This window comes from Bacillus rossius, chromosome 18 (assembly GCF_032445375.1).
Source record: "Bacillus rossius redtenbacheri isolate Brsri chromosome 18, Brsri_v3, whole genome shotgun sequence".
Lineage (NCBI taxonomy): Eukaryota > Metazoa > Arthropoda > Insecta > Phasmatodea > Bacillidae > Bacillus > Bacillus rossius.
Window position 1 is genome coordinate 8,492,722 of NC_086345.1, and position 18,020 is coordinate 8,510,741.

At 40.3% G+C, this 18,020-nt stretch overlaps 1 protein-coding gene across 4 annotated transcripts in view; it reads right to left on the bottom strand.

Annotated features, from left to right (window-relative positions):
• Positions 1-537: 537 nt before the first annotated feature.
• Positions 538-18,020, bottom strand: part of LOC134541079 (uncharacterized) — a 169,529-nt gene continuing 152,046 nt past the window's right edge. For 2 of the 4 annotated variants that reach the window (XM_063384226.1, XM_063384225.1), the window contains exons 4-6: positions 12,939-13,084; positions 5,548-6,942; positions 539-2,675 (exon numbers count right to left, since the gene is read on the bottom strand). In XM_063384226.1, the coding sequence (XP_063240296.1) occupies positions 2,613-2,675; positions 5,548-6,942; positions 12,939-13,084 (1,604 nt within the window). In that variant the 3' untranslated portion in view covers positions 539-2,612. Of the gene's footprint in view, positions 2,676-5,547; positions 6,943-12,938; positions 13,085-18,020 lie in introns of all 4 variants that reach the window. The other 2 variants (XM_063384227.1, XM_063384228.1) reach the window with 2 other exon arrangements.

The window sequence follows — 18,020 nt, forward strand, 5'->3', positions numbered from 1 at the left end:
AATCGGGGCTTTCATGAAATCTTTGGCATTTTTTTTTGTAAACTTAAGATCCATAACTAAGTAATACATAGATAATACCGTTTAAAATTCATCGAATTTATCAATTATAAAGAAATTTAATTTTAAAGGAAATTCTATACTGATGCTATCCTTTTATAGAACAATTATATAGTTTGAAATAAAACATATGTTTTATATTTTATTGTAGTTATATACAAGTTTTAAGTCAAGAAATGCATTGAAATAAATTACAATATATATTTAACTGTAATATAAAATTTTAATATTTTTTTTTTTACAATTTACAATCATTTGAGGTAGAAGAGATTATATAAATATATGTAATATACTTATTATATTAAAAATATAGCCATTTACCTTTTTTTTTAAATTTGGAACAATTTTATAACATCAAAATTTTTGATTTAATTTTATTGCAAGCAATTTAATATAAACCTACATGATATTTAATATTCTGTTGAAAGTTATATAAAATTTTCTGTAAGATAAAGCTTTGAGTTTTGTCATTTGTATAGTTAAACTTAATTTTGTTAATCGCATTAATGTGTTTGTGTAATAACATTTGTTTGTACTACTTATTTACTCAAAATAAATAAAATGTGGTATTTATGTTGCCTTTTATTTACTGTGTTAGTTATTAAATTAATTTTATTACTGTTATTCACGATGTCTGCTAATTAATTATTTGTGTGCATGTTTATAATAACTTATAAGCGCTTCGTTAAATAACTACTAATAGTGAACATATATTTTCGTTCGCTACATAACTTGTAACAAATATATATTGATGAAAATAAATATTTAAAATTTCGTTCTTTGAATTTGCAGAAGAGTCTTAAGAGCGTACAAAAATTAAAAAAAATAAAATAAAATAATTATAGGCAATGTGAGTCGTATTTCAAGAGAGAGAACTTGTGATGTTAGCCAGAAAACATTCTGTAGAAATTGGTCTGGGCAATTAAGCCTCTCACACCTCAGAATTGGCATACTTAAGTACTAAAAAAATACCATAAACTAAGAAAAATGGTCAATTAATCAAACAGAAAGATTAAAAACTGTAACATTTAATTTTTGAACTTAAAATCCTTACTGTCGTAATGGTTTGAATGTAACTCATATCAGACGAAAACGATATCTGCGCAGATATGCAAAATATTTTAATAATTTTTCAGCACACTGTTACCTAGTAAACCCAAGAAAACATGAAACAATCTGATCCAAAAGATGCTAAGGAATACTCCAAAATAAATTCTATGAGGATGTTGAACTGAACCAATTTTAAAATACATTTTGCATAGCTCTAAACATAAGTGAGTATTCATTCGGACTATGCCTCTTGGTATATCTTAAGACTCTGACAATATATTATAATGACGATGAGAAAATGGTAATTCCAGAACACTTTTCTTCAAAACTATTGACTGCAATTCATCAGATTAACCTCAATAACTGATGCGTTGTTTTCATATAAAATTTCGTGTGTAACCGGCATAATTTAACCTCTTTCGAGGAAAATTAAACATATGTGAGCATTGCTTGGATATTTATTCTCGATTTCGGACAGATTACGAAAAAAATACATATTATAACTAGTAATAGTTTCAAACAGAATAATAATATTTTTAAAGCTTTGCAAATTACACTTTCATACCGAATTTCAAACATTTATCATTCAAAACTTACAACACTTAAAATTACCTTTTTTATAAAAATAAATTTATTTTTAATAGCAATATAAGTTACAATTAAAGGTGCATAAAAAGTAGTGTTTCAATAATAGTGACTGAGAAGTAGCACGAAATGTTATGAAATTTCCAAGATGAAATCTAACTTGAACCAGTCAAGAAATTCGTAACATAATTTTAACAATCACAAGTTTCTTACAATAATAATAATGCTTATAACAGTTGTTAGCCATGACAACTATTTGGGTAATAATAAAGATTATACATATAACATTATCAATTATCAACATGAGTTAAATATCAAGGACCAGCCAAATGAATATTTCACATACACACGCTACGAATCCGAATTTCCTTGCGTCTTCTTTGGACGGTTGCTGTCGCATTATTAGAAGGTAATCACAGGAAGGGCTTCAGAGCTATAAATTATTTAAAAACACGCTAGAAACATTGGGTACGAGAGACGCGCGCAATCGGAATCACACAAGAGCATACGACGCCAGCACCAATGCTATCACTAACAATCTTCACTCGTTAACAGTCGACTTCCAGTTGCCACAATTGCGGTACTTACAAAGATGATTTTAATTTGTAACAACAAACTTCATCAACAATCGTTTTGTAAATATTACCAGAAAACACTGAAAATTTCACTTCCTAGTCCTCCCCCCCAACCCACAACCCACTTTCTTCTCGGTGAAGGTACAGTCCAAGAAAGTATCTGACCATACCAAAAATAATCAAGTTGTTCACAATGCACGAGTGGTGTTAACAGCTTTCGTAATCGGTACAAAATTGTTTTTTTCTAGATTCGTTAAAAAATAGTGTCGCATCAAATGCTGAGCCTTTGGTCTTCCGCGGTCTCGGAGCGTGCACTTGACATCTCGACTGACTTAGGGAGTCCTCTCAGCAGCTAGACTCTGACGGAGAGAGCCCCATTATCTTCTGGTGCACACGCTGCTCAATTTGCTGAAACACAACGAAACAGGAGTCACACCCTGCAGAGACACTCTACAAGGTGCAGATCTAGAACATGCAAGGCCCACAGTAACATCTAGATGTTAAGCTGCGGCAACACAGGACTCTATGCTCGACATGTTCACGATGTTCGCTAAGCGAGTAAAACAGCTGCATCTCAGGTGTCACTGGCCAAACAGAGCGATGTTCGCAATGTTAGCAATGTTAGCAATGTTCGCGATCCTGGCGACGTCACCAGGTGTCTGATTCTCGGCTGTTTTCGTAAACGTCGCCGACTTCGCGTGGAATTATGCTGCACTTCTGAGTTTATTTTTATGAAGCTCATTTTCTCTCGGTATAATGCCTTGAACAGTCAAGTCGACGGAGCAGTTTATTGAAAGATTAAGACAATATCCATGTTTACGGAATGAATCGCGGGAAGGAAATAGAAGGCAGGTCAGCACCTGGGATTTGAATCCAAGGGAATGCTGTCAAACATGAGTTGGAATTATTCTGAAATAATACATAAATGTGGTTTCGTTGACACTAGCAACTGCTTCATTAAATGATATAATTCTTCAAATTATTATTATTATGTTTTGATTAAGTTCATGAATCGTTAATTTTTTTACGTTCACATACCGTGAGAGCCGGCAGAATATTATCATCGTCGGAGTAATGACTCGAATCCCACGGGATGCTTCACTCCGACATCGCGACCTGAACTGTCCTGTCCGGCCACCTGGCGCAGCGAACATAGCGAACATAGCGAACATAGCGAACACAGCGAATATAGCGAACACGGCGCAGCGCACCTTGTGGCCAAGGCTTGAGGCTCATGGCCAGTCGCACACCACTCTCGTTCCTGCGCCGGGGTCGCGCGTGGATCGACGGAAGAATCGATCTTACCGCGGGCCTTGTCGAGTAGTGTTTCAAATCGACACGACAGATAGCGCTACTATCGCTAGCCAGTTATTTTGTGAATTCAAAGAGAGCACTGACAATTATGATTAAATAATAGTTGAAATAATGTTTATGACGGAATTAACATATGAATAAAATAATAAATAATTTTAAAAACCATAAAATATTACATAATATTTTGTTGTATAAATGTGTGTTTTTTTACGGTAATGTGTTACCTCCTGATCGCTTCTATAATAACCAAAGAAAATGAAATTAGTAGTCATAATATAGTCCTTAAAGCACAAATTTTTTTTATTGTAACTAAAAAAAATCTTTCAGCATTTTGAAAGTGCCACGTTAAGTGATGTATTGTAAATATCTTTTCCTTTTCTTTTGTTCAAATTTTCTCCTCCATGTTTTTGTACTTATATTCGCCCTTTTTCAAATAAAGAGCTCATTTTTTGGCGGGGGGGGGGGGGGGGGGAAGGATCCCCTATTAAAAAAAATAATTGGATAATCTGTAAAAGTTTGAGGGATTTATAATTATTAATGCTCTGCTATCTGCTATGTGATGCCAATACAATAGTTAACTAGTTGCTCCGTTCGCGCTTAAAAAAAACTGTAGACAAGATTTTTTCAAAACATTCTATCGTCACAATAATTCCCCGGTTCTTCCCCCAGGAATTGTGTTGGAACAGCTAAATGCCACCTGCACCATAAAGAGTTTACTTGCGATCTCGTTCCATAAACTGGTTGGGTTCATGACTCCACCACATTTTCTTTCGCACCATTGTGTTTTCGGAGCGCCGAACAAATATCACTAGGAAATTCAGGATGAACCGACCGAATCGACAGTTCGTAAGGAAGATCGAAATGGACAGAGCGAGAAGACATGTCCATAATCTGTACTTACTATCTCCGTGTTATAGTTGCAATCAAAGGTGAGTATCAAGGGTATTACTAGCGTTTCAACCACTTTCAGCATTAAATACCGATACTGTAAGGCATACATTAGATTGTCCGTACAATGTGCTAATTTCTCAGCAAATATACGCATCCAAGGCCGAGATGAAAGACGTCGCATGATGTGTTTTAATTGCCTGAAGTGAAAGTCAATTCGATATACCTCGGTTCTAAAGTCATATTCAATGCGCTGCCCGAAAATCGTAAAATATGTAACAATCCCGATGACAGCCAGTAAGGTTTGCTACGTTGTCTGCTGATCATCCCAAGACATCTTTACCAATTGCCTTCCTGGAGACAGAAAGTTAAAAAGAAAAAAAAACTTACCTACAGTTTTAAACGAAATTCAACCATTCGAGTAGGGCATTCGTAGAATGAAACTGTGGTTAAAGTTAAAGTAACTCCCATTGCGTCAAACTATACAATTCTGCAGACTACTGATTCACATTTCAGAAAGATTGCTTCCCTGACGTTACCCTGATACGAATCACGACACTGCATCACCATCATTCGACACAATACTTTCACCAAATACCACACAGAAGAGAGGCAGACCATTGGCACATGCAAAGGAACAGTAATCAATGTACCCTTCCGCCCCAGGATTTCAGTAGTAAAATGTAATGTAATAATATTTATTAGGAGGGGTAAAACCTATGTTCATGTGCAAAACGAAGTTGAGTACGGACACACACAGGACAAACACGACATTTTTATACATCACGCCGAGTTTACGTAAGATAAAGATCCCAATTACCATTATTCAAATAAATGTTTTATGGTTTGTCCTTTGAAACCTTTAGTTTGGATGTAAATGTTCATGTTAGTAACATAAGACCAGGATACATCGCGAAACTATTTAAGAGGTGTTAGGCACACTTGTTAGTGGATTAGGAACTAGCTATGCGGCACCTCCACCAAAAGAAAACAAGCATGTCTACTCTACAACAAGTGTTAGCCACAAGCCCGGGGGACGGTGCACAGGCAGAAGTAACACTGTGGTGCTGGGGCTTACCCTCTGAATGGACTTGTTTCTGGCGTGCCTAGCGAGAAGCTCAAGATCCGTAAGATAGGCTAGACTCTCGGACTTAATGATCGCGCCTTCCAGCTCCGGAGGCAACGCGGTAAGCTGGCTAGGCTTCCTCTTCAGCAAGGACTTGACATTCCAGCGGGAAGAGCCCGTCGAGCTGAGGGTGGACTGCGGGCTCTGCGTCAGCCTCAGAGTGCTGGCATTGCTAGAACCGGGGGAGGGCGCTCCCGCTCCTGCGGGAGAGAACAGAGTTATGACCGCACCAGCGCCGGTGTTGCGGATGGCGTAGCCGGCTTGCCGCCCGGCGATCAGGTCGTCGGCGCTGCCCTTGACCGAAGGGGGGTTGGAGCAGACGGGAGTGGGTCTCTTTGAGGTGCCCGGAGACGGAGAGCTGTACCCGGAGGAGGACTCCGACCCGCTGGGGGCAACAACCACCACCGACGTCGTCTTACCCTGCTGCTGCTGCTGCCGGCGGGACTCCTCGGGGAGATCTACCACGGGCCCCGCGGGGCTCACGCACTCGCTCTCACTCGCGCCACTGCCGTCCCGCCACCGCACACAGATCACGGCGGGCATCACCTCCACCCCCTCCAGCGACCGGCACGCCTCGGAGGGGGTCTCGACGGTGTTGGGCGACTCCAGGTCCTGGATCAGCTGGAGCGCCGCCTCCAGCTCTTTGGAGAACTCCGCGTCGCTGCCCTTCTTGTCGTCGCCGGGGCTGCTGGCCTTGGAGACGTCCTCCAGGGTCGAGCTCTGCGGGGACCCGGGCTGCTGGCCGCGGTCCTTCTTGGAGCGCAGGGCCTGCTGCAGCTCCAGCAGCAGCGACGCGTACTGCACCTTCTCGCTCGCGTCCAGGCTCTCGGCGGCCGCGGTGAAGGTCTCGCTCCTGGGCCTGGCGCGCCTCTCCCGGGACGTCGACGGCTGGTCACCCAGGCTGAGCGCCGTGTTGAGCCGCGACCGGTAGAGCGCGGGCTCCGTCAGCCGCTCCAGGCACTCGTATATGGGCGGGTTGTTGTTGGCCCCCGAGTCGGGGGAGGAGCTCGCAGACAGCACCACCGGCGACGGGGTCCTCGAGAAGCTCTTCATGTAGTTCAGAGTCCTCGCGCCTTCGGCCTCGTCCTCCACGGTCTCCACGTGCACCACCGGGTTGACCAGGAACATGGTGGGGTCGCGGCCCGCCTCGCCCGCCACCTCCACCACGGCGCTCTTCAGCGCCCTGATGGTCGCCGTCTTGCTCGCCTCTTGCGGGGACGCGTGCGGCAGCTTCAGGTAGGGCGAGTCGTTCTTGGAGGAGCCGGTGGTGTCCGTGTCGAACACCCACGACTGCGCGTACTGGCTGTAGATGCTGTGCGCCTGCTTCGCGACCGTGTTGGGCTTCTTCTGGAGGCAGAGAAATCACACACGCTGTGTCAGACACACACTGGCTTCACTGTGCGGCACGAGTCACAATTATACTGGCAACCCTCAGCTGCAGGTTGGAACTTAACAACCTTTCATTACAAATAGTAAAACATATTTACGAGGAACATGCAGCTTCTGTGTCTGGATAATGTTTAACCAAACTAAGTTTTATAACCACTGTGCCAATCATGTGCATTATAGGCACCTTTTTTAATTTTATAATTGAGTTTTTTTAATTAAAAAAAATTAAACTTAATTTTATTGGCCTACGGCCTTTTTCAGCCCAGTGTACGGCCAGGTCAATACTTTTTGTAGCATGTTCTTTCCTCTCCCCCCTCCCCCCCTTCACACCTTCAACTTTCAAGCTCGCCGAAGCTGTGTTAAGCATGTGCCGGAAATTAGGTATTTCGGGAAGTTTTTTTTATCTTTTAATATAGTTTTTATTTTATTTTTGGAAATTTTATTTTTCAATTTGATTGGTTACAAAAGGGTGATTTACACTTTGTTAGGCTGGGGTATGATACGTAGTTAAACTTTGTGCCAGTGGACCGAAGCAACTTTTCTCAGGGACCTATTTGATATTTTGCTAGTCTAATGTAGTCGTTAGCAGCCCGTATGACATTTCTCCCGCCTGCAGTCACGTCCGGGGTTTGTAATATTAATTCCCTACATGACTAAAATCGCATAGAGCAGCTTCTGGCCTGAAAGCTCTATTTCTTAGAGACCTGCCGAGACTAGCATGTCTCGGCACGAACGAGGATCCCGTGGACGCTCGTTCCCAGCCATCTCTGCACTTTTCTGTCCACCCTCCTTTCTCTCTCCACCCCCCCCCCCCCTCCCTGGTTCGCAGAATTTAACCCCGGATCATTGCCCGGACGAGGGCTCGCCAAGGCAATGGCCTACTCCAAGGACATTCGCCCTTGCCCTACAGAGCCCTCCACGACACCTAGTGACAGAAAAAGTAACTTCGGCACTGGTCGCTAGCGACCAGAGCCCACGCCCGTGACACCTGGTGGCAATTTCAGCTCACCTCCCTCCTCCGTTAGTTCCCCTTTACGCCGCTAGAGAGCTGCCCCGTGGCGCCATAAGCCCCTATGCTTTCAAGTAGCGTCGAGTAGAAGTCGATTGTTTGTTGCTTTCTGTGCCTGCCGGTAGAGAGAGCGGCAGTCGCTCTTCGGCGCAAACTGAAGTCGTGCTTACGACCACTCGGTCACCTCCGGATGTCTTCGGCCCAGAGCCGAACCTTCCCCCTCTTTTTCCCTAGAGCCTACCGCCCGTTTTAATTAGGAGTTTTGTCCGCCACGGTGGACTTAGTACTCTGACTTCGGCTACTTACCGCGTCTTCTCGGTGTCACCTCGGTTAAGAGGTTTTTCGCGGCAACGACTAACTCTGCCTTCGAAATAGGGAATGTAGTCATAGGTGTTTAGTGATGTGATCCCAGAATATAATGTAGCAGTAGCAGGTTCGTCGTTGTATTTAGGCAACGAATAATGTTTTAGTTAACATTTTATTAATTTCTGTATCTTCCTAAATCATGGTTTCTTCCGCGTCATCTGCGGTATTTTCGGTCCGCGCCATTTGTATGTCGGCGCGAGACATCTCCTGAGCCCTGGAGCTACACCCTGTTTGGTGAGTAATCCGGCTTTTTTTTCTCCTCCCCAAATTCCCGTTTGTTGGCCTTTTCGCGCCGACTGTGTTTGACTGTCTGGAAGCAGGTCTAATACGTTTGGAATTTGACTTGTGTTTCAGACAGGGTCCAAGTGTTGGGGGACGTATTTGCTCCCAGCATGTTGTCCTGGACCTCGAGCTCAGAGTCCCCTTAAGAAGACAATTTTTCCCAGCCCGACGTCATACTTTGAAGACCCAGGTGATATTAGGAATATATTTTCCCCTTACATATAATGAACTAAATTAATTAAATGCATACCAGCGAACAGTGACTTAAAAACTTAATCGACGAGAATATGTAAAATCTATGTAACCAGTGAAAGAATCTAATATGGTGGAATATTTCAATTTTTTTTGTTGTTTCTGAGATGGTGTGTAATTAATATAATATAATGTGTTATTAATAATATCGGGCCGGCCCTCCAACTTGTTACATGTTATTTCTTTTATTGTAAAACCAAAACAAAGGAAAAACAGATTTAATTTACCATTCTAAATAAACCCAGGAAATCTATAGACCAACTTACCTATATTGTGATTTATTTGTTTCATTTTCACCGATATCCTTTTAAACGATCCAATAGCTCCCAAGTTGCTTGTGTACAGGAAGTTCCAAATTGTTTTGTACTCCAACTCGTGCCACCTCTGGTCAATAACTTTATTTTTCTTAATATTTTGCCCAGCAGTTTCCAAGGTTATTTGTTTAATTAATTTAAAATAATTTAATTTTGAGGCACGAGGGGCGTTACAAGCAGCCATCTCCTATAATTCCCGGCTCCAGGCAGGCCCAGCGTCTCAAAACCATACACAATTTCGTGACTAGAAAAGCTGTGGCGAGCACTGGCGTCGCTCCCAACGGACTTCGTGGAAGTATGGCCATCAGCAGTCTTCAAGCTGGAGCAGACACGTAGTGGCTTTCGTTCGCGCCTAGAACCCTGCCTGAGGTGACCCCGGGCGGTCATAAACCCCTTTCGGTCACTGTTCCCGCTCAAGGCCGCTCAGGGCCTCCATCTTGGTGAGGCCTTTCAAAAAAAACTTCTGGGTGCGCCAGAAGTGACAGCTCGCCCCATCTACCGAGAGCTAAACCAACTAACCACGTGTCCTTCCCCCGGACCACCGCCAGAGCGCTGCACTGTCCACCCCCCCCCCCCCCCCCCCACTCGCCTTTGCGAGGTAACTCGCAGGAGTCGACCATGCGCTTGAGGGTTCGAGAGATTGATCGAAGAGTCCTCCCTCCACCTGGACCCAAAGGGCAGAGCCCCCTCTTTTAATTAGGAAGTCCTCTTGATCGAGAAGGATTCTCTGGGCAGCTTTTCAGCAGAGCAGACGGGCGGGTTTCTCCGCTGACCCGCACCTCACACGCGTTTCACCAAATTCCGTCATCCGCCTGCGGAATGTAGTTACCTACATTAAAGGCACCCTGGCCTTATGACTTTAGTCTCACATTTATCTTCGGTAGTCTGCCCAGAGCAGTTAGAAAAATGTGTAAATTCTTTTGTATTTTATTAAGCTCCAAGAACATGGCTTCCGCGAACAACCGCGTCTTCGCGCGACGGGCACCAAACCGGTACCGAGACAGCTGAGTTCTCCCCGCTTCGGTAAGTGTTCACCACTGCCCCTTTTTGATTCCACCCCTTTACGAGGGCGAGTTACACCCCTCCCTTAATCGCCTACAGATCAGGCCTAATTTCTCTGATTGGTTTGGTCTGTAGGTGGGTTCAAGAGTACCGCCAGGATACCACCAACCCGACGACTCCAGGAGTGCAGGCCAAGCCTCCATTGTTCAACCCCATTAGCCGGTCATCAACTGGGACACCACCATTCTGGTCTTAACTTCGTCCCGGGCAAACGGTCAGAGAATTTCCCACCTTCCGCCGGCAACATGCCCCGAATAAAATCAAGTGCCAGCTGGGAGACAATTTAAATTTAGTTTGTTTTTGTCTTAACAAATGTATTTTATATTGTTTTTAAGGAAGGATTCAACTTTAATGTATAACTGGTATAATTCTGTGTAGGGCCTGGGCCAACTTAACTTTTGTTGTTGTTGTTGTTGTTGTTGTTGTTGTTTAAGAAATAATGTTATTACAATTCAACCAGCAAACTAAAAGAAAAGAATTTGATTGATTTAATTTAATAAATCAAAAAGAATCCTAGCAACCCAAATCTTGACTTTTTATTTAAGCTCATAACCAAACGATCCTCCAGCTCCTAGTAAGCCATTCAGGGGCTGCATGAAATTTCTTGTACACTCTCTCTCGTGCACCTCTGTTATTCTTTTTTTGACCAGTTCGTTTCCAGCGACTTCATGTAATTCAGATTTCCATTTCAAAGTGTTTCCTAACTTTGATAAGGAACTGAAATAACTTTTACAAGACACGAGAGAGGGGCGTTACACCACATAAATAATGTTGCTGTCCTAAAATAATCATATTGAATTAACACCTTTATTTTACATAAATTTACTGATGTGTTGCTACCTTAAATTTATTTGAATGGAATAATTTTAGGACAGAGACCAGTTTTGCATTGGTTTTAAACAATATCGAGATGCTCAGTCTTCCAATTTAATTATTATTTTTTTTTACATTATTTTCAAAAAAACCAGTGGTCCAGTTCGAAATTCAAAGTTGTGTACTAACATTGGGAATCATTTAACACCATACATCGTAAATGTGTTTTCATTTTTTTCTGGTAAAACTGCAGTTGAAATTTGTCGGTCGAATTTCGACTCATACTGTATATATTAATGGATACAAGAACAAATTTATAGTATAATTATACAAACAGATCGTTATTTAATGTAGTGTATCATTAAAAATTCATGAAGTAACGACAATGTTAAATAGAGGTGGCATAAAACATCAAGTTTACAGACATTTGCTTTAACTTTACTGAAAGTAATTAAAATAAATTCGTTGTTGGAATATGAAAATGAACTAGAAAAATTGACACACAGTCGGCATTTTGACTTAATCGAAGATAATATTTTATTTATTATTTAAGAAATACTGTTGTATGCTTTAGGGGAGAATAAATACAGTCTTTGTAATCTGGATGAATCAGATGTCAATTATAAAATTAATTAAAATTCCTCTATTAAAATTTAAGTGCATCTTCCTTTAAAATAGTTTATTTAAGAGATCACGAAACACCACATACTGAAGATCATTCTCATACCACCGCAATGGGTTTTTGATACTAACTCTCTAATGCCACCATTAAAGTAAAATGAATCCAAAAATAAATTGCAAACAAATAACTAAATATATTAATCATTATTTGAAAAAAATGTTCTTTTTTTTTTATTTATCTTAGTTTGATATGTGGTGAAGTTAATTCTCTTACTGCCTTTTATTACAATTTACCAAAGGAAAATACTACATTATATAATATTTTTAATAAAAACAAACTTTATTGCAAAATAATATTAATTAAGTAACAGTTTAAAAAATTGAATTAAGAAATTAGCTAAATACCTTAATATATATAATGTTGGTCTAATTTATTATTTTTGAAAACACTGTACACTAATAGTAAACTAAAATAGACCAAAAAATTATAACTTATAAACCATTGTGTATAATTACAGCTTTTTGTTGTATATTTAAATGTAAGTTTAAGACGATTTAACATCACAAACCAATCTAAACGGGTCGTTACCACAACGCCGAAATACCACAACGCCGAACGTACAATAACGCCGAACGTACAATAACGCCGAATGCCATAACGCCGAATGCCATAACGCCGAATGCCAAATTTACAGCAACGCCGACAGCTAGAAAACTTCTGTGTACCACAACGCCGAAATACAGTAACGCCGAAATATGTTGCTGCGGGGAGAGGGAGCCACAGGAGCAAAATGAAAAACAACTGAATGAATGTGTATGTTTCTTAAATGTATCTTAACGCCGAAATACCACAACTTAACCTAACCTAGGCTAGCCTAACCTTTGTGGCAGTCCTGCAATGATATTTTTCGGCGTTAATGTATTTCGGCGTTGTGGTACACAGCAGTTTTCTAGCTGTTGGCATTGTAGTCAATTTGGCATTCGGCGTTATGGTTTTCAGCGTAATGGTTTTCGGCGTTATTGTACGTTCGGCGTTATTGTACGTTCGGCGTTATTGTACGTTCGGCGTTATTGTACGTTCGGCGTTATTGTACGTTCGGCGTTATTGTACGTTCGGCGTTATTGTACGTTCGGCGTTGTGGTATTTCGGCGTTGTGGTGCGTCCCCCATACGCACAGCCTTACAAGAAGTTGCATAGCAATAAGGCTCTAAAATAATGACATATTGGAACTCACCCTCGGGATAATGTACTCTATGTCGGACACCTGCTCGTGGACATTCTTCGTTTCTCTCGTTCGCTGCATGGAGCAGTATGTGAGCTGGATGTCCAGGAAGGAGATCACAATGGCCACCGCCGTGCTCACACTCGTAGTGACGTGGGCTGAGGACAGATCACAATCCGCGTGTAAGCTTCAGCGCATTTAGGCCGGTATTCCACTGTAAAGTATTTTATAAAACTTCTTTGACCAAGATTCTTTGATAGTGTAATAGGCCATCTTTCGTAAATTATTACATTTATAAAAATTTCTTTTATAAAAAGTAATGGGTTGGCATTACATTTTATAAAAGCAGTTAGTTATCCAGTTAACTGTTAAGATCGTGTCACGGTTGCGAATTTTCTAAATGGCCACACAGCCCACAAATAAGTAGACTTGGAGTGTGGACACAACGACAAAGTTTATTTCTTAGTGCAAATGTTTCATGAAATGCTACACAATGCAAAGTACGAAGACTACAAAAATAGAAATAAAGAGCAAGATGTTATAAACACAGTTAAACCTGGTTGTACTATCCTATACGTAAAAAAAATTCAATTAAATGTGGTTATAAAGTGTAGCTGTTTAATGAACACTTAATACTCTTTACACTACAATGTGTGCCGTTAATTGTTAATTTCGACACGATATATTTTAAATTTTTATTATGATTTTAAATTTTTGTGTGGAAATTTTATTTGCTCTACTATAGTGTGATTTTAATTTGTTAGTCTGGTGTACTCCTCTGAGTTAAACTTTGTCTCAGTGCTCTGAAGCCCCTTTCCCATCGGCGTATCGGATATTTTGCTGGCCTAATCCCTGACATGCAGACAGCTTACCATTTCCCCCGCCTTCAGTCACGCCTCAAGCCTGTAATATCATTTCTCTTCGTGACCCTAACTGCATAGACAAGCCTGTAGCTTGCAGGCGACCAGTTCTCAGAGACGAGCTGAGATTGGCCTTTTTCATCACGTATTAGTGTTATGTTCGCTCCTCTGCAGCCACGACGGGACGCAGATTCCCAGCAGCGTTGCATTTTACCCTCCCCCCCCCCCCTTCTCAGTTCCAAGTAAGACCAATGACCGGTCGTAACCCCCTGGACAACAGTGACCGTCCCCAAGGTCTACTCGCAAAAACGAGTGCGCCAGAACTGATAGCAAGCGCTACCTAGCGACCAAGTCGCGAACTTCTCCGCTAGCCTACCCTCTAGGGCGCCAGAGAGCAGCACCTGCTTTCCCTTGAGTTATATGGACGCCGTGGGCGAGTCGATTGTTTTCAACTCAGACCCCTCCGACAGAATTCTCTACTGTCGCCCAGTGATGCCAACTTCAAAACCCCTGCCAGAGTTTTTTTTCCGCCCGCATTCGGGCAAGTTCGGAATCTTTCGGCGGCCCAGACCCCCCTCCACCTGTAAGAGCCGGCGGCCACTTTTAATTACGAGACGCGGTTTTCCGCGACACAGATCAACTCGCGTCGCGTCTGCAGACAGATCTCCAGCGAGTATCGGCGAATCGGCAGACTCTGCAAGACTTCATCCGACTGCTAACGACTATGTAGTCGCTTTGTATAAGGGATGCTATCCCTCAAGTCAATCCTAGTAGATTAGTCTGTCTGCATAGTTTAATTATTTGCCTTCGAAATTTTTTCTCTTTTAAATGTTATCATGAAGAAATCATCCGCGTCCTGCCGCGCAATTCGCGAGCTCCAGACCCTGGCTGACTCCACGACTGCAGCGTGCTGGGCAACTCCCCTGTTTTGGTGAGTGATGATTCGCGACCCCCCCTTTTTTTCCCTTAAATTTTTTTTGGGCATTTTCTGCCCCATAGACTGCCTGTATACAAGTTCTAATCAGTTTTGATTTGGACTTTTGCAGACAGGGTCGATGACAGGGAGAGACTGATTGCTTCCATCTCGTGGGTCACATTAGAAGAAACGTTTCTACTACCCGACGTGATCGTTTGAAGACCCCGGGTGGTAATGTAAATTCAACATTTCCCCTTCACCTAGCTACGAACTATCTTAAGCGGATGACCAACCCACCAGCGACCAGTGTTTTCCTCAAGAACATGTAGAACGAATAGAACTAATTATCAATGTAATCATCGGATCCATACAATTTTGGGTGTTAAACTCATAATGCAAATGTTTATATTTCAAACTAAGAATGTAAATTGTTTTAAATAATCGCGGGCCGGCCCCTTTTCGTTTTCTTTTGTTTTTTTAAATCTTTGAAACTTGTTAAAACCTTTTGTATGTAAAGTAATGGAAACAAAATAATTCATCAGGGCAAATAAAACAGGGAAACTATAGATCAAGTTAATCGTGTAGTTTGTATTTATTGATTTTAACGATCCACCAACTTCCTCCTTGCTTGTTACAGGAAGTTCCTAAATTTTGTTTGTTCCCCACCTCGTGTCGCCTCTGGTAAATCAATTTATTTAACTTATTTTTTTATCCAGCATGTTTCCAAGGCTCCTTTTAATTAATTCAAAATAATTCAATTTTGAGGCACGAGGGGTGTTACAAATGAAATGTTATGAAATTCTGATTAACGGGATACTTCCTTGACATATATATTTTACATGGTGTACTTAAAGCCTAAAACTTTTATAAAATAATCACTCTTCAATATTTTATTAAAACATGAAAAATATATTTTATAAAATGTGTTACAAAATATTTTACAGTGGAAACTGTGGAAACCGGCCTTAGAATGAGCGTCGAAAAATAATACCTATATTCAGTTGCTGGCAGGTATCGTAGAGAGCTTAACCCGTTTTCCAGTTCGCTTAAAGGCTTCTGAGAATGATATTTTTATAAATTTGGCCGAACTGTATCCTTATTCACTTCAAAGATTTTGAACAAAGAGCTTTTAAAGTATTTGGACTGCTTGTTATAATGTCCGCAACACTATCAAATCTCGCGTGTTGATTATACCACTAGATCTCATTAAAATCGCAAAATAATAAAAAAAAAATTCTTCAGTGAAATTTTACGAAACATAATATGAAAAAAATTACCCCTATCTGTAAATAATATCATAAACTAATTTTTACAATGAGAACACATTTACAGTTTGGTATTATATTACAAACTTTTAATTTGGTTAATGAACAAGTAGATTTCACATCTTAAATGGTCTGGTAGTCGATTAAAATAAATATTTTAACTTTATAAATTAAAACATATGCGAGGCAAATTTTATTTCTAATGTACAATGTAATGTAATACAATACTGCATAAAAACTCATTGCTCTTTTTCATGAGACAGTTGTGCAAACAGAATTTAGATTAAATACCAATGTATTTTACTTTACGTCACAATTATTTTTTTACAGAAAACACAAATTAAATATTTTGAAATATGGAAAATAAAACCTTCGCAAAGATAGATTTTCAAAAAAAAAAAATCACAGTGAAAACAGCAAAATTTTAAGAAATAAAAAAATACTTTTCTGTTAAGTCAATTGCTACTAAATTGTAACATTAGAATTAGAAGCAATTTCACGAAATTGATTACCGTGTGGGTCATGCATCCAATCACTCAGTCATAGCGCCACTCCTATCAGCCTCCTGTCGGTAGAACGTCAAGCCGTCATTAACTTTACTTCATTTGCCACTTCATTCATATTTAATTCCAATATTAACTTAGCTTAATTGAGTTTTTTTTAATATCAGGTCAGCACATGGTTGTAACGAGTTTTATCAGTTCTCTTAAGACATATATGTGTGTTATAGAATACATTTAGGAATAAACGGCAATACTATGTGATCAAAGAAAATGTGTTCGATATGAAGAAACGTAACTTTATCGAGAGTGCCGAATGTTATTACAAACACTGCACTATCACGTGCGTGAATACTGTTAAGGGCTATCCATTCAACATTTTTTTTGTAAATTATAACATCAAATACTTAGCAATAAAATTTCACTCATCATGTTTGTAAATGGTTTCTTAAAGTTTCACTGCTATTTAATGATATTGAGTAAATATCTGGTCATAAAATTTAGAACGATACACAAAATTCAAGAGAAGTAAAGTGTCGTGTTTACTGGAATAGCCATAAAAAAAAATATTGAGAAGACAATTAACTAAATGAAAAACTAGAATTTACAAAGCTAATTATTGAAAAAAAAAATAGACAGAATATTGTTTTGGCTTAAAAAGAGGATGTTCAAAAAAGAATACCCGTTTCAATAATATATTACAACAGTATAATTTAGACTATTTACAAAAAAAAAATCAAAGGTAAACTATTTTTTTTTACAAATGTTCAATATGTACACATTCAACCTTAAGTCCAATTCTTCCCACAATTTGGTTAAAAGTCCGGAGAAATGGAAGCAGTAGCATCTTCAGTTCTGTGTCTCAACTCTGGCAAATCATTAGGTAGCGGCGAAACGTAGACATGATCATTTATAAAGCCCCAAAGGAAAAAAAAATCGCAAGACGTTATGTCAGGTGAGGGTATAGGCAAGCAAAAATGAGCTTCTGTTTTCTCGAAAATTACGATCAAAGTTGCAACGTTCGACATAATCATTCGGTTTTTAAAGCATGTAGCAACTGCAACCTGGGTTATCACAACCTCCCACACGGTCGTCTTTAGTAATTTAAGTGTAAGACTTGTTTTCCAAAATAGATTTGTTAAGTACTACGCAGGTAAAATGCTCTGACACGGTCATTATCCTGTACAGACACTTACGGTCGTCCCGTGATTCTACCTTCACAAACTCATCCGGTCTCGTTTCGAACTGCCCTTGCCATCGGCGGGTGTCTTTGCCGCAGGCGGGGAGGATCACAATCTAAACTTTAAACTACACGCACGTTGAACTGAAATTACAGATTTTAAAAAAAAAGCTTAACGCTCAGGTGTCGCCATTTTGCGTAGGTGGCGCTTGAAGCGAGAAAACAGCAAAGCAGTACTCTTTGTTACCCTGAACCAACAGTCTACTACGCTTACAGTTGGATACTATTAAAAATTATTAGAGTCCCGGAAATTTCGCGGATTCCTCTGGCCTTAGAATAGAATTCAAAGTTACAGGTGTGCTCGACCCATGTT